Below are 23,317 nucleotides of genomic sequence, written 5' to 3'. Positions count from 1 at the left end.
TCCATTAAAAGAAATGACTAATGCTATAATTAGTGTAATTTTCTCCATGATATTTTAAAAGCTGAAAAGAGTTTTTTTTGTTGAATGGATTCCCAGTCCTCCTTTTGAAACCATTCAATGAAGATAAATTACATCCCAGTTTAAGAGAATTCTTACCCTTTGAAACAACTTAAATTCCCCATAATCTTTTTATACAACCAAGCAGAAGACTAAAGGCATTGAAAATCCAACCAAATGCCAATGCTGACTGCAAGGAGGACTTGAAGCACTAGCTGAGAAAACCCGAGACTGTGGCCTTCAACATGGCCTGCAAGCCAATAGCCAATGCAAAGAAAGGAAAGTCCTCACACTGAACCAATGGACAGTATCATGGGAAATTGAGGAGACTGTTTGATTTGGACCCATACTCAATGCTCCTGGAAACAGCAGGCAAGAAATCAAGTGAAATATGGCATTGGGAATCTGCCGCACAAGATCTGTTTAAGGTGTTAACGCAGTGGTTCTCAACCTGTGGGTCTTGACCCCTTTCGAGGTCAAACGACCCTTTCATAGGGGTTGCCTAAGACCACCGGGAAGCACATATTTCACAACATATCATTACATATTGTTTTGTGATTAATCACTCTGCTTTATTTCTATGTTCAATTTGTAACAATGAAAATATATCCTGCGTATCAGATATTTACATTACAATTCATAACAGTAACAAAATTATAGTTATGAAGTAACAATGAAAATAATGTTATGGTTGGGGGCTCACCACCACATGAGGAACTGTATGAGGGTCGCGGCATTAGGAAGGTTGAGAACCACTGTGTTAAAGAGTAAAGGGCATCACTTTGCAGACTCAGGTGCACCTGAACCAAAGACATGGTGTTTTCGTTTGCCTCATAAGCAAATGTAAGGTGGACAATGAATAAGGAAGACCAAAGATGAACTGAGGCCTTTGAATTATGGTGTAAATGAAGACTATTAAAGCCACTATGAGGATGGACATGGTATCTTGGAGAGCAGCCAAAATGCTCCCTAGAAGTGAGGATGGCAAGATTTTGTCTCGTGTACTTTGGACACGTTATCAGGAGACCAGCCTTTGGAAAGGGATGCCATGCTTGGTACGGTCGAGGGGCAATGAAAGCGATGAAGACTTACTGGGAAGGGCAGTCAGTCCTAACAATGGGCTCTAACCTAATAGTTGGGAGGCTGGCACAGGAGTGGGCAGTGCTTCCTCTGTTCTGTCGCACACAAGGTCACTGGAAGTCAGAACTGACGCCACAGTGCCTAAGAGCAGCAACAAACGCAACGGAAACACACTTCACTCTCAGGTGGCAAGAGAAGAGCACCATGCGGCTGTGTACTAGTGATTTTCCATAGTGAAATCTCCGGAAGGGCCGCTGAAGTTGAAACAAGCAGCCACCACCTCAACCCCAAATCACTCCCCAGAGCTTTCAAAGAGGAACAGATTGTTCTGAGGAAAGAAATGAGCAACAACACATGGACAGTTCTTCAAAAGCTTACACATACAGTGAACACAGACCCTAGGAACTCCACTCCTAGGTACGTTCCCAAGAGAATCGCAGCGTGTATTCATGCAAAATATTGTGCAGAGCAACATTATCTATGATAGCTGAAAAGTAAAGGTAGCTCAAATATCCATCAATTAATGAATAAACAATATGCGGTATAATAGTATGCACACAGTATACTATGGGAATATTATTTGCCCATAAAAAGGACTGGAGTACTGATTGATGCTCAGGCATGGATGGACCTTGAAAGCATTATGCTGAGGAGAAAGAAACCAGACATAAAAGGCCGTTATTGTACGGTTACATTTATATGAAATCGTCCAGAAGAGGCAAAACCACAGAAACCAAAAGTAGATTCGAAGTGGTGGAGGCTGACAGGCTAAGTAAAAACGCACTGCCACTTTGGCTCCAGTTCATACAGGTAGGGGTCTATTCCAAACAAAACCTGGTTAGACTTGTCTCTGTGATCAGTGGACACCTGCAGACAGGTTCTCTCTGATATATCTGTCTTAGTTCCGTTAGAAAAACAGGCTACTAATAAGTATCTCACAATGATTACCTCGTTCAAAGAGTTGATTTTTTTCCATCAATGAGATCAAAGCTAGTGAAGACAATTTTATGGAACAAATTGTTAACTAGAGACCAGTCTTGAACTTATTAATATAATCCACAGAACATGATCCTATTAAAACAGAGGATTCCGGGGCATCTGCTGGGCCAGGTAAATTCAAAGCAGAGAGGTCCGCTCAAACGGTTAGGATGACTATGGGGAAATTTTTCTAAGGGGTATAATCTTGACAGATTTTTCTCAAGGGACACAAGATAATCACAGGGACTAATTAGGAAGGTTTCTTTTTAATGGAAAATATTGGTGAGAAAAGGGCCAGTAAAGTTGTACCAAGAACATTTTTTCCATCACAACAATGCACCTGCTCATTCTGTGACACTTTTCATGGGAAACCCTATCCCATCCATTCTACAACCCCAATCTTGTGTCTTCAAGCTTCAAAGAAAATTGACAGGAACATCACTTGGGCCCCTTGAGGAGGCCAAAACAACAGTTTTGAAATGGTCTAAACTTAAAAGGGCCCCAATTCTTTGGGGGGAAGAGTTAGGAGATGGAAACACTGCCCTCAGAAAAATAGCAACCTACATGGGGGTGGGGGGTTGGGGTGGTGAAGAAACAGGAGCGTCACATTTGGTATTTTTGTTTAATGAAGATTTCTATTATTTTGTAACAAGACTTTTTGACTCATCATTGAACACATTAAAAGAGTGGATTTTATATAAGGTGAATTATATTCCATTAAAAAGACTCTAAAAATAAAGAAAAGAGACTCTATACTTGAGCAATGCCAACGTCATTAAAGAAAAAGTACATACATATAGAGAGAGAACAAAAGAGAGAAAATAGGGTGAAATGTGAACATTCGGTAAATCTGAGCAAGGAGTATGTAGGTGTTCTTTATGCAGTTTTAATTGTGCAGTGATTTCATAAGTTTTCAAGTGGCCCCATGTACAACAGAACCAAACCTGGATCTATCAGGGTGGGTCGGTACTGTGGTGGGCTGACTAATGACCCCCAGAGATAGCCACATCCTAATTCCCAGACCCCCTTATCCTATATAGCAAAAGGGACTTTGCATATGTCATCAAGCTAAAAATCTTAAGATGGGTCTTCTGGGGAGTGGGGCCCTACATGTAATCCTAAGTGTTTTTATGAGGGAGGTCTGACTTCAGGTGGGGAGACGCAATGTGGCCATGGAAGCGGAGACTGGAGTGAGGTGATGACAAGCCAAAAACGGCACAGCCACGGAAAGCAGAAAAACTCTCTCCTGGAGTGAACTTTCCCCTGGAAGCTCGAGAGGGAACAGCCCTGCAAACACCTTGACTTTGGTGCTGGCTGTACGACTAACTTCAGACTTGTGGCACTATAAGAACTGAGAGTGAGAAGGCCGATGGTTTCGGAGTCACTGTGTGGTGTCTTTGTTGCCTGTTTGTTTTAATAGCGGCCGGAGGAAACCAATGCAAGGATGCAATGGGAGCTTCAAAAAATACACAGAACAACCAAACAAAATGATCATGGAATTTTTCCTTCAAACTTTTTGAAACCCCTTGTACATAAAACCATAGGTAATTTTAAAACTAATAAATGTCCATGTAAGTAAGCACTGATTCCATGAGGCCCGTCAATCTGTTTCCAACCTATTTTCAAAAGGCCAACTACAGCAAAGTCAAGAAGCCCTGGGGACGCAGGGGTTAAGAGCTCAGCAGCTAACGGAAAGGTCAGTGATTCAGACCTGCCTCCTGGAGAAAGAGCAGGCAACCTGCTTCCATAGAGACTGTTCTGCTCTCACCAGGGGGCTATGAGCTAAGATCAACTTGACTGAACTGCACAACCAAATGGGAAAGTAAGAATTAGCACAGCAAAGGGGCCTACATTGCAATGATTTCACGTAACTGCCAAACATGACTGCCATCTTTGGGGATTCAGAGTTCTTTCACCTCTTCCTAGATTGTCGGTGGCATTTTCCAACGAACTGTGACATATCTCGTTAATAGGATTCATCTGTCTTAAACATACAGCTACAATAGATCAGTTCTTAGATGTCAGCTGTTGCCATGTGAACCATAAAGCAGTGGGCACTGTAAGTTGTTGGCAATTTTCTAAACCCTCTTCATCAAAACCACAAGGAAGCCAGGATTACAGCACCTCAGTGAGATGCACTGACACCGTGGCTGCAACAATGGCCTCAAACCTAACAACAAGGTTGTGAGGACGGCACCAGCCATGGGAGGACCGAGCCGTGTTTCATTCTGTTGTACGGAGGGCCTATATGTAGGAACTGATTTGATAGCACCTAACAACCAAATGGTTCAGTGTTTAAAAAGTGTCATCTTTGAAGCAGAGTGACACACGAGAAACATTTAGATTCTAGCCACAGCACCACAGCAAAGTAGCGATACACTCACTGCCCTGTAAATAACCAGATAACAAGCATCCTCTTTAGCCTCTAGAGGACTGGAGTAACCTGAGGCTGATTACTCCTGTTTTTTACAGTTTCAATAAACCATCTTTTCAAAGTTAACTTTGAAGGGTGAGAAATTGATCAACATTGGTTTCTCAGATCTTGCCTAAAAAGAGAGGTTATTTTTTTTCCAAATCAATAAATATCATGTGTAGCCAAGAAGTAGGAGCCCTGGTGGTGCTGTGGTTAAGCACTCTGAAAGGTTAAGTTCGCTGAAAGGTTAGTGGTTCAAAGACACCAGCTGCTCTGTGCAGGTAAGATGTGGCAGTCTGCTTCTGTGAAGATTTACAGGCTGACAAATCCTATGGGGACACTTCTAGTGTGCCCAGTAAGGGCCCTAAGAGTTGTCACCAACTAGATAGCAACAAGTTTATGTTTCATTTTGCTTTGGTTTTGATATATAAGAATTATGCTTGTAATTTTTTAATTATGCAAAGAGGAGGGAAGAGAGGGTAAAAACCACTGTGCTTGCATTTGAGTAGCTGGTGCAATCTTAGAGCGTTCTAATAGCTTTTAAGATTAGAGTCTGCTTTATCAGCATGAATGAATAAATGCCTTTTACTATTTCTTCTTCCTTCCATTTCCCTTGACAACAGGTCTCTTCAAGGTATGTGCTGCTACTTTTGTTTTCCTATAGTGATCCTCATCGCTACATTAGTGACTTCTATGATCTTTATATCTAGGCATTTTTGCTGAGGTAAAATACATCCCTCCCCCCCAATACTGGGTCTACACTGGATGGTTCATTTCTTATTACAATCTTAAGATATTGTACAGGTATAGTATCAAATAATTCAGCGGGAACTCTATTTTTGATCTACCATGCATAAACCACTCCCTAAAAAGCTTCTACTCATATTAATTGGATAGTTTTCCAAAGGAATAAAGCATTTGGTAAAGTACTGTTTATTAAACATCCACTATGCAGATGGCACTATAGGTCATTATCATAAATATTAAATATGTAAACTTAAGACAGAGTTTGATTCTCAAGAAGCTAATACTCTGATCATGGAAGTACTACATTTACCATCCCACAATAAAGCTTTAAATGACTGGCCAGCTTTAAGGACATCATAAATGAGTGCCAGTGGAACTAACTGGAAATTCAAAGGAGAAAAAGATCATTTAATCTCAGGGAACATCTGTGGCATATAAGAAACATGGAATAATGGATAAAGAAACATTGGTACATGCACACAATGAAGCACTAGACATTACTAAAGAATATTGATGAAACGGTGAAACACCTCATGACACGGATGGATGGGGAGGATGGTAAGCCGAGGGAAGTTAAGTCAATCAAGAAAGAACAAATACTGCATGAGACCACTGCTATAAAATAAAGGGTTTTTCATACCAAAAGAAACAGACTTGGATGGTTAGCAGAAGCTAGAGGGGGAGAAAGGGAGGGAGCAGCTTAGACTTGGCAGGAGGGTAGAAAGGTCTTACTACGCTACAAAAGGGAGATGGGAAAGGGAGGTGGGGCAGAGCAAACTAGCAATTGGAAGGCTTGATAAGTTGTTGAAATTGCTGAATATCAAAAAGAAAAAATATTCAATTAAAAAAATTTTGTTTTAAGGCATAGAAAATCACAGATACTCTTTGAGGGTCATTAAATAGCCGAGCCTGGCTGGAGGAGAGGGTACTCCAGCCCCGTCCTGTCCTGCTGGCTCTGAGGCCTCCTGCAGCTTGCTGCCTTTTCTTCAAGTCCTGATACATTTTGCTGGTTTATCTGATGTAACAGTTAAAAAAAAAAAAACATACAGCCAGAGAAAGGAAGGGACAGGGAGGAACTTGAGAAGTTAAATTTTCTGCCAACTCTCACTTCATCCCCCCCCCAAAAAAGTCCCCACTATTATTACATCAATTCCAACTCATAGGGCCCGTATACAAGGTTACTGAGAATGTACATCTCAATGTGAACAGCCAGCCTCGTCTTTCTTCCTCGGCATGGCTGGTGGGTCTAAAGTTAGCAGCCCAACATATAACTCACAGGTGACACCTGGGGACTCCAGGAGGCACTAAACTCCAGGTTAAAATTTTGACTTTGCCCACTAAGCAATAGCAACTGAGAGAGACTACATGATTGATGCATTCAACTAACCAAAAGGCTGGAGGTTGAATCCAGACAGAGGCCCCTAAGGGGAAAGGCCTGGCAATCTACTTCTAAAAGGTCACTTGCTGAGAACCCTATGGAGCAGTTCACACTAACACTGTGGGGTTGCCTTTCCACTGGACTCTACTGGGTTGCAAATGGCTGAGGGTGAATACACCAAATAGAGTAGAAAGAAGTAAATAAAGCTTTGTTTTCTTTTTGGTTCTAGAAGTAGAAAAGTAAAAGAAAATCCCATATTTGCTTCAGCTCCCAGATAGGAGTTACTTTCACTCCAGGACACTGTAGACATCAAATATCTCTGATAGAATCCACATACAACAAAAGACAGAGTAGTCACTGCAAATATATACATGTATTACCACATCAAATAACCCCCAGCAAAATGTATCAGGACCGAAAGAAAGGCAGCACACTAAAAGTGTGAGGGAGTCGAAGTTGCTACATGGATCAAAGTCAGCAGTACAGAAGGGGCTATTCAAAGGTGGGCTTCCACTGGTTCATCCCAGTTCAGTCATGACTGACAAAGCTCCATTGAAAGGGACTGGAATTTGTAAAATGTGGGTATATCAAAATTATAACCACAATGGGAAAAATTATTGGTCAGCAATCTGCTAAACCCGTAATCTCCTTATTGCTGTATCCTATGTTTATGGCATAGGTAAGTAAGTGTATTTGCTTCTATACATTTGTTTTTCATTTCCATTTTGAAAAGACAAATTGTTAGTAAACATTTCATTAGAAAATGAGAAAAATAAGTAGAAAGTTCTTGAGCATAAAAAAAACACCCCAACTTAATCTCTTTGAAAAGAGGGGCTGTACGCACCTTGCTTGCACAGTGACCCGACCACACCTCTTACCGGCAGAGTTGGAACCAACAATACTCAGCTCAGAGGGTGACTGACTACACCTGCTTTCAAAGTGTGGGGCTCTCCAATCTCCTGCATCAGGCTTCTGAAAGACTTCTCTATACCTCTCCCTAGTCTCCCATTCCAAGGTTTGGACCCAATACTTTTCTTGTTGATTCAGGTTCACCCAGTTCACAAATTCAAGTGTATTCCCATTTCATAGCACCCGCAAAGAATGAATCTGCTCAAAGCGGTTTAAAGCCCTGGCTCAATGTAGACTCAGAATAACAAAATGTCTAAGTCAGGAAGTAAGTGAGATTGTGAGTACCACATAATAGATGGCCTCTATTTACAGCCAAAGCCTGTAACTGAAAGGAAATCTTTTTATCTCTAAAGGTGCTAAGTGTTTCCAATATAATTCAGAAATGAAAACTTTGTTTCTAAGTGCTGCTGGCTCCTTGGCATGGTAAGTGGGGTTCTGGAATTTAAATGTGTCTGTTTCTGATCTTTGCATTCAGAATACCAACGTTATTACTCTACGACTATTGAGTTTATGAGGCCCCCTAGTGCTCATAAAACACTTTACAAAGGGTCTACAAATGCAAACACCCTCAAATGCTACACTACATAGGGTACCCATTCAGAGCCCCTTTGAAAGTATCCCTTCAGGAAATAAAAGATTCACATAAAATGTAAAAGATTCTATTTTAAATAGTTCATCTTGAATTACCTTGAGTCAACTTTCAGAAGACAAAGACCTAGAAGAAGCTAAGCAATATTTAATAAGTTATTTTAAAAATTATGGTCTGACAGGTTATTAGTCCATGTCTCTTCAAATTCTTGATCTAACTGATACACTAATGAATCATTCTATGCCTCTTGAGTTTTAGATGATAATCCATTCTGATCAAATTTATCAATCGCTAGTATAATTAACAAAAATTTATAAAGCCAACACACACTGTTTTCCTAAACAGCTGAGTCATCTTCTGAAATATCATAGTAGTATGTATCATTATATCAAATGTCATGACTCTGGTCAATTACATTTTATTTCTCACTTTATACCACTGTAGCCTCAGTGGACAAGATACCCTGGTATTTTAGTACGCAGTTGCGACATGTGTTACAAATGATGTACAAATGAGTATACCTTTCTTTTTCATGTTTGTAGAAGAACCCATCCCAGAACTATCAAACCTCCTACCCACAGTGCTCCGGGCCAAAGCAAAGAATTCTTAATAATGCTGGGAAGAATCCCTTCATCCTTTTCTCCCTGTGGGAAAGATTGAGCTAGGTGGTAAGACTGGGGGGACAGCCCAGGAGTCTATTTGACAGATGATATTCTCCCTTACCCTGCCCACTTAACAGCCAGTCCCTGCAGAGAGAGAGGGCTACGGATGTCCAGCAGCCTGCCTTGGACAGGATGGGTGAGTTTAATGCAGTACAGAAAGAATAAAGTCACGTTTTCTAATGTTACCTATAAGCTAATAACTAAGTCCCCAACTTCAGCATCGTTATAAATTTCACCAAAACATACACATGGGGAGAAGTACCGTATGTCCAGTTGCTGTTGATAGGTGCCGTGCAGTTGGTCTGGACTCAGAGTGACCCTACTACGTACAACAGAACAACGCGGGGCCTGCTCCTGTGCTAGCCTCACAATCACTGCCAGGTTTCGGCCTACTGCTGCAGCCATGTGTCAGCCCGCCTCGCTGACCCTCTGCCTTACCAAGCATGATGTTCTCCTGGGGTTGGTCCTTCCTGAAACCATATCCAAGTACATGAAACAAAAATCTTGCCATCCTCACTTCTTTTTTGAAATTATTAATAAATCACTTTCCCGAGGGCTCTTACAACAATCCACACATCAACTGTATCAAACACATTTGCATCCTCACATCTAAGGAGCACCCTAGCTGTACTTCTTCCAAGAGCTCTGTTCCGACTTCCAGCAGTCTGTGATATATATTCAATATTCTTCACCAGCATCTAAATTCTATTGTCGTCCTTATCCACTGTCCAGTTTTTCCATACAGATGAGACAAATGAAAGTAGCATGGCCGGGGCAAGTACACTTTAGTCCTCAAAGTGTTATCTTGGCTGTTGGCACTTTAAAGAGGTCGTTTGCAACAAATCTGGTGGTTAATTTCATGACTGCTACTTCTGTGGGCGCTGGTTGTGGATCCAAGTAAAACGAAAGCCTTGACAACATCAGTCTTTGGCTTACTGTGATGTTTGTCTAGTGGTCCAGCTGTGAGGGGTTTTCTTTCCTTTAAAATACGTTTATTGGTATGTAATTCAGATATCATATTAAGAGCTGTAAAACCATCGATTTCAGAACATCTTCTCATCCTCATTGGTAGCTCCCCTTCCCCCCATCCTCCCCTGCCACGCCCCTGACCAGTTACTGTCTCTATAGATCCACCTCTCCTGGGTGATACTCCTTTTCTTTACACTGACTTGTACTCCAAACTGACAGCTGGAGTTTGATCTTCATCAGCAAGAGCTTCAAGTGCTCTTGCCTCTCAGCAAGCAAGGTTGTTGTCACTTGTATAGTTCAAGATGTTAATGAACCTTCCTCCATTTCTGATGGCACCTTCTTCTTCAGATAACCCCGATCTTCAGATAGATCATTAGCTCAGAATACAGATTAAATGAGTATGATAAAAGGGTTTGGCCCTGACACATACATACCTTTCCAGATTTAAACCATGCAGTACCCCTTGTTCTGTTCCAACAATTGCCTTTTGGTCTGTGTACAAATGCCACATTAGCACTGTTGTGTTCTGGAACTTCCACTCGTTGAAATGTTGTCCAGAGTTCATTATAACCTACACAGTTGAAAGCCTTTCCACAGTCAACAGAACAGCACCAGTACTCTCCACTTTTATTCATGGTCCATCTGATATCAGCAACGGTCACTCTTCTGAATTTGGTTCAGATTTCTGACAGTTCCCTGTGGCTGTCTACTGCAAGCAATATCAAATTATTTACAGCCAAATTTTAAGCATGTGATAATATTGCTCAATAATTTCCATACTCTGCCGGGTCATTTTCCTCGCAATAGGCACAAATATGTTTCTCTACCAGTCGAGTTGGCCTGGTAGCTGTCTTCCACATTTTTTGGCAATGTAAGAGTCAATGTTGCACTCATTTGCTGAAACATCTCAATTGGTATTCTGTCAGTTCCCAGAGCCTTGTTTTGGCCAATGTCTTCAATGTAGCTTAGACTTCTCCCTTCAGTATCACTGGTTCCTGGTTATGTGGAAAAATGAAATAAAAAGATAATGGAATTTCTCCAGACTTTGTGAAGCCACCTGGTATGCTACCTCCTGAATTGGTTGTACATCCAATAAATACTTTCGGTACAGTGACTCTGTATATTCCTTCCATCTTCCTTTGATGATTCTCGTATCATTTAGTATTTTGGCCACAGAATGCCTCAAGAACTCAATGCCTATCTTGTTCTCTTTTTACAAATTTTGGTCGTCAGCTGGAGAAATGCTCAGCAGGTTCCTCTCGTTTAGTTGTCTAATTCGAGGCCTTGGCACTTTCGTTATAAACTTTGCCTTCTCAAGCCGCTCTTGGAAAGCTTCTGTCCAGCTCTTTCACTTTATAATTTCTTTGGTTTACTTCTCTTCTGACATTATTTTGATCTTTTCTGGTTTGTTTGTTTTTTTGAGGGGTTAGGTAAAGCATTTATAATGAAGGCTAACTTACATATCCTTAAAAAGTACTAATTGTCCATTTAAGTCAGCCTTTATAACACAGACTACCTGTAATTTTTCCCCTGTTTACTTTTAATGAGCTTTTGCATTCTTCATGTATGATGTCCTTAATGCCATCCCACAATTCATGTGCTCACTGCACCAAATCTATTCTTAAATGATCTCTAAATTCAGGTGGGATCTATTCAAGGTCATATTTTGACTCTCATGGACTATAGTTTTATTCAGCTTCAACTTGAACATGTGTATGAGCAACAGATAGTTTGTTCTGCAGTTGGGCCCCAGTCTTGTTCTCACTGCTCATATTGAACTTCTCCATTGTCTCTTTTCATAGATGGAGTCAAGCTGATTCCCGTCTATTTTATCTGGTATAGTCCAGGTATATAATCACCTTTAATGTTGTTGGAAAAAAGAGAGATTTTAAAAAGAAAAGAAAAAAGTGTATTTGCCAAGGGAACAGATTTTGGGGGTTCCCAAGGGAGGGTGGACAGGGTAGACAGGGTGGTAAGATAAAGCATCAGACTGGAATTGATGGGGGGGGGGGGGGGAGGATGGAAGCCCATACAAGGGAGAAGAAAAGTCAGAAAAGAAAGAGGCAATGGAGGTAGAACAGGGGACAGATGGAGGGGGATAGTAAGGAGTGATTTGAACTGTTGAGTAAAAAGTTGTGGTTTGAATGTAAATGCCCTCCTAATTCACAGTAAAAACTCGCCAGAAAGAAAGAAGATATCTGCAATCCAATCATTGGTCCTATAAATTTCTATTGTGTGATCTTTGGCATTGTTTTTAATCCCCAAGGACATTATTTTTCAACTACCAAACTTGCTTACAACTTTTACATTCCAAGAACCAATGATTATTAATTCATCTTGATTGCACACCTAATCAATTTTACTCTGCAGAAGTTAGTAAACACAACTCAGTTTTTTTCATCCTTGTTGATTGCATTATTTGTTGCTGTGCAAATTTTCTTTTAATCATTTTATTGGGGAGCAAATGTGAATAATAGTGGTAACTCTATGGACATTAGACTATCACTGACAGCACTGCATTTCAGGAGAGATCTTAAAATAATCAATAATTTTGATTATCAATGTGAAGCCACTCCTCTTCACCATGTCATTCCCAGCATAGACAATACAATTGTCAATTCAAAATAGCCAATACAAGTTTATTTCAGCTCGATATTTATCTTTATGCATTCCACTTGATTTTTTAAAAACTCCAGTTGTTCTACATTCATACTTCACATATTTCATGTTCCAATTATTAATGGATGCCTGCTGCTGTTTCTTCTACGTCGCAGCAAAAGGAAAGTCCGGAAAGCTTTACTCCATTCTCATTAAGGTCGACTCTTCTTTTGAGAAGTCAGCTCTTCCCCAATCATATTTTAAGTCTTTCATCTTTTGGCATCATATTAGACAATGTTCTCCTGCTATTTATAATGTTTTTGCTGACTATGAAAACAGCATTAGGGATGGGATGATGGTGGTCATACCTACTTTCCTCGGGCTCCCTCGTGGACACCAGGCAGGGATCAGGCATGATGTCACCTCCACCCTTCTTTACCCACTCTGACACCAACCACTCTTCCCATAGCACTCTGTGTCTACACTGGGTCTTATAATTCATTCCAGTAGCCACAGAGAACTCACACACAAAACTCACAATTATGGGGTTTATTAGAGAAGTTATTAAGTTACCACAAGTCCGGATCGGTAAACACTAAAGGGCCTTTAGCAGCACTTTTCTTCAGCCAGCAGCCAAGTGTCTCTCTTGCTCTCAGCCTTTCAGCCACATGGTCCCTTGGACTCTATCTTCTAGGACCAGGAAGTCCACCTACCACTCTGCCTCAAAGTTCTTGGTGCCGTTCCTCTGCTCTCACTCAGTTTCCTTGCCTTTGCCTTTGGTCTTGGGTCCTTTGCTATGTTCCATAGTCTCAGGGCCTCGGGCCTCTACTCCTTTAGAGAGATCTTGAATGTGCTGTTCTGATGGCCTGGTCCTTCTCTGTGCCTGAGATGGCTCTCATACAGAAAGCAATGGTGTTTTGTCTTTCAGCAGACAATACTGCCAAGGAAACAAAAAAGTGTGCCTTGGTTCCCACCCTCTCCTAAAATGAGGATTTTATCCCACCCTAATCTCATGTATTAGTATAGCAAAGAACTCTTTCTAATGCTGGATTATAGATGCAGGCAGAGTCCAGAATTATAATGCATCAGATAAATAATTATGGCTACAACTCACTGTCCAGTTGTTTCTTCCTACCCTATCTCAGTCTGGAAGCACCCCTGAAACCTGTCTACTGTGGGGGAGCCTGCTGGTATTTGAATTACCAGTGGCATTACTTCTAGAATCACAGCAATAGGCAAGCTTCCACATTACAGCAAACTGACATTTATCATCTCTGTAACAGAGAGTCAAGGTCTTTCCCTTCGCGACAAAGCTATAATCTTCCATGCTTTTTGTTTTCAGTGGGAAGAAAGTAATTGAGCATTACCCTGAATATACTTAAATATATATATATATATATCATTCCTTGTGTGCTCCATATGTACAAAGTTTTTAAAAAACATATTTGGTCTAACCTATAATTATTGATCTCATGTCTGAAACAAAAAAAAAAAAAGAGAAGAAAGTCAAGATCTCCAAGCAGAAAATCATCTACCAGATTAATAGCCTACACAAATCATGGCTGTGACAACTGTACAACCAGAACTAGATGGTGCCCAGCTACCACTACAGACCATCCTGGATCCTGATCGAATTGGCGGAAAATGTAGAAAAGAACCCAAATTATTTAAAAATCTAGACTCAACAGACTGGTTGAGACTACAGAGTCCCTAAGACTATTGGTCTGGCATAATCTTTAAACCTCAGGCCAAAATTACTGTATATACTCGAATGTAAGCTGAGTTTTTCAGCACAATTTTAATGCAGTTTTTGCGGTAAAATTAGGTGCCTCGGCTGATATTTGGGTCAGCTTATACCCAAGTATATATGGTATCCCTCCAGGTCACCTTTTAGCTAATTAACAGATTGGCTCATTAATGAGTACCTCCCATGAGTAATAAGTACTTTTTAAAAATCATCTATATTAAGGAGTCAAAAATTACTCTAATTCCAAGATGAAATGGTAAGGGACCAAGGAAATAGCGTACAACCAGACGGGATGACTGAAATGATGGCATGTAGGGAAAAATGGAACCAATGACACTTGGGAATTTGTGTAGAAATTGTAACGTGGTTAAATAGGAACTTCCACCTTAAGCACAATTAAGGAAAAATAATTAAGAAGCTCTGAAAGAAACACTACTTATTTGCAACTCAACTTACCAAGACAGGAGTACAGACCCTGACTTATCCAAGCTAATATGGCAAGGGTGATGAGATCGCCAAAACTAGCAGCAATGGGTGTAGCAACGTTGTCAGGATTTATCCCAGTCTTCTTGGAACCAACGATAACCCCAACCATTATTATCCCTAGAAGAAAAAATATTCATTACTTTTATGCTGTAATTTAAAGGAAATCCCACAGATGCCTAGATCTGCAGGCATCTAGACAGCATATTATTTCCAGCCAGACTACTCAGATAAGCTGACTGAAGCAAACAAAATGGTTCACACTAATACTGTAGTAAAATACCTGGCATCAAACTCCAAGGGGGAGTGGGGGAGTGGGGGGAAGGAATCACAGAAGATTTGAAGTTCAATGTTGAATTTATAAATGTGAAAAGTTACTTTAAAGCTACATTAAAACCAAAATTTTATATTCAGTAACATGTATGCATTAGATTCAGTGTACTCACGTATATCAAACCCAAAATGTGGATATAGGAGAGAAAGGATTGTGTAATGTGCGTGTGTGCATGTATGTACAACTGGGAACATGATCAAGAAAAACAGATGTGTTTACATGGTGATAACCAGCAATGCTTGCTTCTTTTTTTTTTAATTTAAAAGTGTTGAAGTATTAAGGGAAGTAATTACAATTTGAACACTGGAGGCCAGACCACAAGAAATAATCTTTCTAAATGATACCCTATAAACTCCAACTCTCTATGAGCCCACAATTAAAAAACAGATGAAAATGTGGGTGTTCTTGTACTTTTAAATCCTTACTTTCTTGAATCATCAGAGAAAAATGAGAGCAGTGATGGTCACATCCTATGGAATCAGTTTTCTTGTGCCAACTGGTACATGTATTATTATGACAGCAGCATATCAGAAAGAAGATGCAGAGCAGAGGGAGCTTAAAATGCACTAGCCATACTCAGAATGAGAGCTCAAATGTGGCTATTTTTTGGCTGAAAATAAGGCTAATTTGTGCTTTTATTCCAGTATACTCATTTCATAAATAAAATGGAGGTGCTGGGAAGTAGGGTTGAATACTTGCCCAAAGTCATGAAGATTTTAAGGGACTAATCTATGTTTTTCAACTACCCTCCAAAGCCAAAATGTTAAGCAAGAAGGAGTTTTGTCTTGCTTCAAACAATGCCACATATGTAGCACTCTGGAGGCTTTGTAAGTCACTGGACTTACCTTTCCTGCAATATGACTTAAATATGAAGTTTTCCATATGAAAGAAAAAAAGAGCTGAAAACTGCAAGATTTCATTTTGCAATAGTCGATCAAGACAGAATTACTGTCCAAATTCAGGTCATTTGAAAGACCACGCCACCATCCACAGCGTAGTGGAAAGAGCTCTAGGAGTCAGAAACTTGGTTTTAATTTTGACTCTGCTACTATGAAGCTAACGGCAATGAACGTGTCTCCTTATGTGTCTAAGTGTCTAAGTTTGCTTCCTCACTTACAAAATGTAGATAAGCATACCTAGTTTACATATATAAAAGAAGTAACAAGAGTCAACAGATCATGAAATTAGAGAAGACATGATCTAAAGTTAGACTCTTTACTCAAATGTATTTGATAACTCTAAATGTATTTGATAGTTTTATAAATCCTAGGCATTACAATTACTGGGTGATACTGAAAAAATTTAAACTCTTTGTACATGAAATCAAACCAGAAGAAAAACAAAACCCAGAAGCAAATAAATCTATAGAAATAAGAGTGCTGAAACACTTTTTCACCAAAAATTTAATCTTCCATTTGCTTCACTCAGCATTAACCATTGTTAATTTCATTCAGTTCTAGTATTTCTGTATAAAAGGGAAATACTCCTGATATGTGAAGTATTACCAAAAAACTCTGGCAATTACTTTGGAAATCAAGTCTTACTATGATTCCCTACATGTCAAGAACCTGGCTTTGTCGTATCATCAACTGGCTTGGGAATCTTCCACTGTTAATTTGCTAATCACATGAGAGGGAGGAGATGGCAATTTCAAAACAGAATGTCTTCATGATTCTTTACCACAGTAAACTAGTCGTCTAAGGGAGAATTCATATGAATATTAATAAATACATACTGAGAAAGAAACCCTAACCAAGAAATTCTGTTGTTCATTGTTAAAAACTTCTGTCTATTTAATACAGACAATATTAGAATGCAGGTTGTTACAGAATCAGTGGTGGATTTTCCTTTTTCCCTAAATCGGAAATGGGGGTTGGTGAGGGAGGAAATAGAAGCAAAATAGAAAATTAAGGGGAAAAAAGGTTTAGGAACTTAAAAATTTTAAAGAACTGCTTTTGAAACTAAGAATCCCTGGAATATTTGTTAATATTCACATGACAAGCTAGGAAATACCTTGTATGATTTCCAGAAAAGTTTCCTAATTCATTTAACTTGGAGAAAGAACTATTGGGGGTATTTCCCTAATCTTGGGAGCTGTACCAGAGTTCCTACGGCCAGAAAGACCAACTCAAACAGCCTGCTCCACACCAAAGCATACAGTATCAATACAAGTATAGTTTAAGCATCGTTATAACTGAAGGAATTAAGCTGTTTTAAAGTTTGCAGATCACTTTTCTCTGCTGTGATAACAGACAGGCACAGGGAAACCTGGAGAGGTGGAATGGGACAGGACTTCTTGGTTTTTCCAGGTTCCTCGAGTTTTCGCCTCTGACAGGTGAAGTCGAGCACACTCCTTTTGCTCATTTTACCCGGGAACACCGTGCTTTCCTTTTCTGGCAGGTTCACTTGTCCCATTTAAATATAAAGCATAATCAACCGTGAAACGGAAACTGTGCATCTAACTTACCCTGCAGGAGAGATGCGATGAAGGCAGTTGCTACGCTGCTAGAGCATAAGAGGATGGAATGATCCAGGTAGTATTTCCCCTCTGGAATCCAGCCCAATATGATTGCCGCCACAGCTGCGAGAAAACCAACTACTGTAGCCTGCACCTAAAAAACGTTTCACAAAACCCACCTGAATTATTCATTTAAAAAGCACGTCTTTAAGTATGTAAATACCACATATGAAAAGTTGGAGTTAAATACTGTAAATGATAATTGACCTTTTAAAGAAGCCACTGTATTTTAGTTTTAATATTCCCGAAAGCAGTGAATTCTCAAACTGTCCTGATTTGGGGGGCAGGGTGGAGTTTGAGAATAGGCATGAAATGGAGCTTAAAAATGGGAATTTTTAACAAGTATTCCAAGTAATTTTGATGCTGTCATGCAGCCAGGAGTACTGTCTGGCAAGAATACGAACTTCACCATCAGCTGATATGAATCCTGACTCAGACTCCTCCTGATGTAGGTCCTGATTCATCGGCCACATGTGACTCTTGGCTCTACAAGTCATTTACATGGACTCAGAGAACCAGTCTTTCTGTAAAATCTACTACACACACATGGGGTTGCCATGGGTCAGATCCACTAACATGTTTTTTTAATTCTTGTTTTTGTTTAACATACAAAGTGCTACGCTTGATGTCAAGTTACATGGTGGTCAAAGAGACTTAGTTTGTGCTCTCAGAAAGTTCGCCATCAATGAGAGATTAATAAAAAAATTACCTCACAAACAATAACTATCATGATAGGTGCTATATAAACTTCAGTTCCTAATCTGTAACCGTGACGACAACATGGAACTTGAAAGGATCCTTTTGAGACTTGAGAGAATTATGTAAGCATGAATTTGCTTCTCCGGTATTCTCACAAAGCAACACTCAAAAAATTGCAAACAAAGTGACAGTGAACTCTTGGAATCAAATTTGTACAACGTTAGAAACAAAAGAAACTTTAAGGGGTTCAGCTATTCCACTGATTAACTATGTCTATTTGTGTCATGGACTCCCCTCGAGAATTTCACATACTAGAAATTCTTTTCTTTAGAAAATCACAGAGGCATTCGATATTTTGAATAGAATATCTGGTGCCAACCAGGTACTGGAATTCAGTAGTCTAATCCTGTCATAAAGTTCAGAGATCCTGAGTTGCCGGCCCCTGACCATTCGCCATCGCTCCTACTGATGTCATGCACGGTTCCAGAGCTGAGACTAAAGCTGCACGCACCACTAAGCTGAACCAGTTGCTGAAACATTTTAGCATTTTCATAAGCTAGTACATAATATAACATCATGTGAAGTATCACTATTCATCTGTCACTCTGTCATACTGCATGGTGGTGGAAGCTATGCCACCATGATTACAAATAGCATCAGGATCACCTGTGGTGAAAAATCTCAGCAAAGCTTCCACACTATGACCAGGAAGAAAGAATATGCAATACACTTCCCACAGATTAGCCACTGAAAATCATGTGCGCAGCAGTTGGGCGACTGTCAAGACATGTTGCTGGAGAATGAGCCCATCAGTTTGACAGGCACTCAAGATATGACTGGGGAAGTGCTGCCTCCTTGAAGGAATTGATCTCAAACGAAACAGAGAGAACAAAAACTCTCAGTAACAGGGGTCAACATCCATTAATGATCAGAGCACAAATGTACAAAGTATGAATCTAGGAAAACTGGAAGTCATCAAAAATGAAATGGAATGCATAAAGATCAATATCCTAGGCATTATCGAGCTGAAGTGGAGTGATAATGGCCACTTCGAATCAACAATCATTGAGTTTACTATGCCTGGAATGACAAATTGAGGAATAGCGCTACAGTCATTGGCAGAAAGAACGTACCAAAATTGATCTTGAGTGCAATGTATGGATCAGAAGATTCAGTATCATGAAAATGTCAATACTACTTAAAGCAATCTAAAAATTCAATGCAATCCCAACTCAAATTCCAGTATCATTCTTTAAATAAATGGAAAAACTCAATACCAACTTCAATGGGAAAGGGAAGAAACCCAGAATAGGAAAAACAACAACAACAACAACAAAACTCCTCAAAAACAAGAACAAACCATGTGGTCTAGCACTACCTGATATCAAAACCTACTACAAAGTCACCATTGTCAAAACAACCTGGTACTGGTATAATCATAGATACACAGACCAATGGGTCAGGAGGGAAAACTCAAGAAATATAAACATCCGCTGGTTTTGTATTTAAACAGACCATACAAGTGATCTTGACAAAGCCCAATAAGCATTAAGTGGTAAGGAGATGATGCCTTCTTCAATAAATGGTGCTGGGAAAACTGGATGTCCATCTGCAGAAGAATGAAACGAGGCCCCTATCTCATCTGATGCACAAAAAGCAAATCCAAGGTGGATCAAAGACCTAAATGTAAAACCTAATGCTATCAGAGTCATCAATGAGGAAACTGGGATAAATCTAAGTACCCGAGGACAAGGAATACACAGGCCACCAGCTATGAAAAGGAAGCACACTCCATGGAAAACAAAATAGGTAACAGAATCTATTAAACATAAAGCACTGCGGTACATGGAAAGATTTCATTAAAAGAGTAAAATGAGAGCCCACAGACTGGGAAAAGAAACTGGACAATGGCATAACAGAATAAGGACTAATCAGTAAAATCTACAGTATACTACCAGCCTACAACAAGAAAAAAAACTAAAAATTGTCTGATAAGGTGGGCGCAGGACCTGAACACATAATTCACAAAGATTGACACTTGAATGGCTAATAAACACATGAGAAAATTCTCTTGTTCAATAGCCATCTGGGAAATGCAAGTCAAAACAACCATGAGATACTATAATTGTAGCCTAATTTTAAAAAACAGAACAAATGTTGGAAAGTGCGTGGAGAGACTGGAACTCTTACTTATTGCTGGTGGGCTTGTAAATACATACAGCCACTGTGGAAAGGGATATGGCAATTCCTAAAACAGATGCCAATAGAAATACCATATGACCCAGCAATACCATTACTGGACATAAGCCACCCCCAAAACAAACAGAAACAGAGCATGCTTCCCCATGTTCATTGCAGTACAGTTCACAAAACAAGAAGTTGGAAACAGGTTCAATTCCCATCAGTAGAAGATTGGATTGAAAAACTATAAAATATCACAAAGAAGAGATGAGCCAGTCAGGGTACAGTGTAACACCAATGAAACATATAACTTTCCTCTGGTTATTTAATGCTTCCTTCCGCCCACTATCATGACCTCTATTCTACCTTACAATTGATTAGACCATAGCATGCACTCTGCTACAGAGAAAGGACAGAAACACAGGGAATGCAGGATAGATAAATCCTTCATGGCCACAAAGGAGAGTTAAGATACCAGGAGGATTAGGGGAGACGGGGGAGAAAGGGGGAATTTATCATAAGGATCAACATATAACCCGCTCCCAGGGGGACAAACAACAGGAAAATGGGTGAAGGGAGACAGGACAATGTAAGATATAAAAATAATAATCTATTATTTATCAAGGGTTCATAAAGGAGGGATGGTGGGAGAGGGAGGGAAAAATGAGGAACTGATATCAATTACTCAAGTAGAAAGAAAATGCTTTGAAAATGATTATGCAATATATGTACAAAGGTGCTTCACACAATGGATGAAAGTATGGATTGTGATAAGAGCTATAAGAGCCCCCAATGAAAGTATTTTAAATAAATAAATAAATCTCTGGAATATGCACACAATGGAATTCTCTGCATCCCTAAAAAACAGAGACGAAACCTTGAAACACATAGAGACAAGGAGGGATCTATAAACAGTATGCTGGGCGAAGTTAGTCAATCACACTGCTGTAGGATCAAGCAACAGGATCGATACAAGCTCAGGCTTGCAGGGCATCTAATCTGCTGGACACTGTGGCCAGACAGCCTGGCAGACGTCTGATTGGTGCCAATGAACATTATATCATCTTATCTAGGTATGTATCTTGAAGGTCACTTTGGAGAAAGGCATGTCATGTTAGCTAGGATCAAATGGTTGAGGGGGAGGGGATGTAGTCTACTGAATGAAGCCATGATGAGGTCCCCCCAGATAGGGAAACAGCCTTATCACAGGGATGTGGAATACTAATGCAAAAGGTCAAGTCAGGAGAGGGGAAAGGGAGCACAAGTGCATGAATACTGGCATGAAAAGTGGGACGGCGGATCTCTGGGGTGGGGTGGGCGGAAAGTGGGTGTTAACAGCCCCAGGGTCAAGGGAACAACAAGTGAATCAAATCGGTGGTGAGGAGGGTGTAGGAGGACAGATAAGGCATGATCAAGAATAATGTAACTGCATATGTGACCTCCTCCCAGGGAGATGGACGGCAGAGAAGGGGGGAAGGGAGACTCCGGATAGGGCAAGATATGACAAAATAACAATCTGTGGATTATCAAGGGCTCTTGAGGGAGGGGAGAGCGGGGAGGGAGGGGAAAAAAAGAGGACCTGATACAGAAGGCTTAAGTGGAGAGCAAATGCCTTGAGAGTGATTAGGGCAAAGAATGTACGGATGTGCTTTATACAATTGATGTATGTATATGTGTGGATTGTGATAAAAGTTGTATGAGCCCCTAATAAAATGTAAAGAAAAGAAAATGATTAGGGCAAAGAATGTACAGATGTGCTTTATACAATTGATGTATGTATATGTATGGATTGTGATAAGAGTTGTATGAGCCCCTAATAAAATGTTTTAAAAAAAAAGAATAATGTAACCGAGAGGAATTACTATAAGCCAAATGAAGGCTGAGCATGATAGTAGGACAAGAGGAAAGTAAAAGGAAATATAGGCAAGCTCTAAGAGGCAAAGGACATTTATAGAGGTCTAAATAAAGGCATGTACATATGTAAATATATTTATATATGAGGATGGGGTAATAGATTTATGTGCATATATTTATAGATTTAATATTAAGGTAGCAGATGGACATTGGGCCTCCACTCAAGTACTCCCTCAAGACAAGAATACTTTGTTCAATTAGCTGTCATTCCATGATGCTCACCTTCCCAACATGAAGACAAACCAGGTGCATAAGCAAATGTGGTGAAGAAAGCTGATGGTGCCAGGCTATCAAAAGATATAGCATCTGGGGTCTTAAAGGCTTGAAGGTAAACAAGCAGCCATCTAGCTGAGAAACAACAAAGCCCACATGGAAGAAGCACACCAGCCTGTATTGTCACGAGGTTCCAAAGGGATCAGTTATCAGGCATCTAAGAACAAAAAATCATATTATTGTACGCTCACCTCCCTGATTTGATCGCCGAAGACAAATGGGTACATAAGCAAATGTGGTGAAGAAAGCTCATGGTGCCCGGCTATCAAAAGATATAGCATCTGGAGTCTTCAAGGCTTGACGGTAATCAAGTGGCCATCTAGCTCAGAAACAACAAAGCCGACATGGAAGAAGCACACCAGCCTGTGTGATTACGAGGTGTCAAAGGAATGAGTTAAGAGGCATCAAAGAACAAAAAATCATATCACTGTGAATGAGGGAGAGTGAGGGGTGGAGACCCAAAGCCCTTCTGTAGGCAACTGGACATCCCCTTACAGAAGGGTCACGGGGAAGAGACGAGCCAGTCAGGGTGCAGTGTAGCAACGATGAAACATACAACTTTCCTCTAGTTCCTTAATGCTTCCTCCCCACCAACTATCATGATCCAAAATTCTACCTTACAGATGTGGCTAGACCAGAAGATATACACTGGTACAGATAGAACTTAAAACACAGGGAATCCAGGACAAATGATCAATTCCGAACTAGTGGTAAGAGTGGCGATACCACGAGGGTGGAGGGAGGGTGGGGTAGAGAGGGGAACTTATTATAAGGATCTACATATAATC

General features: G+C 40.2%; 1 protein-coding gene across 2 annotated transcripts in view; it reads right to left on the bottom strand.

Moving 5' to 3' along the window:
- SLC41A2 (solute carrier family 41 member 2) overlaps positions 1–23,317 on the bottom strand; it is a 144,659-nt gene that overhangs the window by 62,579 nt on the left and 58,763 nt on the right. For both annotated transcript variants that reach the window (XM_075551057.1, XM_075551055.1), the window contains exons 5-6: positions 17,412–17,556; positions 14,584–14,730 (exon numbers count right to left, since the gene is read on the bottom strand). In XM_075551057.1, coding sequence (XP_075407172.1) covers positions 14,584–14,730; positions 17,412–17,556 — 292 coding nt within the window. The remainder of the gene's footprint in view (positions 1–14,583; positions 14,731–17,411; positions 17,557–23,317) is intronic.

Source organism: Tenrec ecaudatus, chromosome 6, assembly GCF_050624435.1.
Source record: "Tenrec ecaudatus isolate mTenEca1 chromosome 6, mTenEca1.hap1, whole genome shotgun sequence".
Classification (NCBI taxonomy): Eukaryota; Metazoa; Chordata; class Mammalia; order Afrosoricida; family Tenrecidae; genus Tenrec; species Tenrec ecaudatus.
Note: the sequence above shows the minus strand (reverse complement) of the source record. Positions and strands in the feature narration are given on the sequence as shown.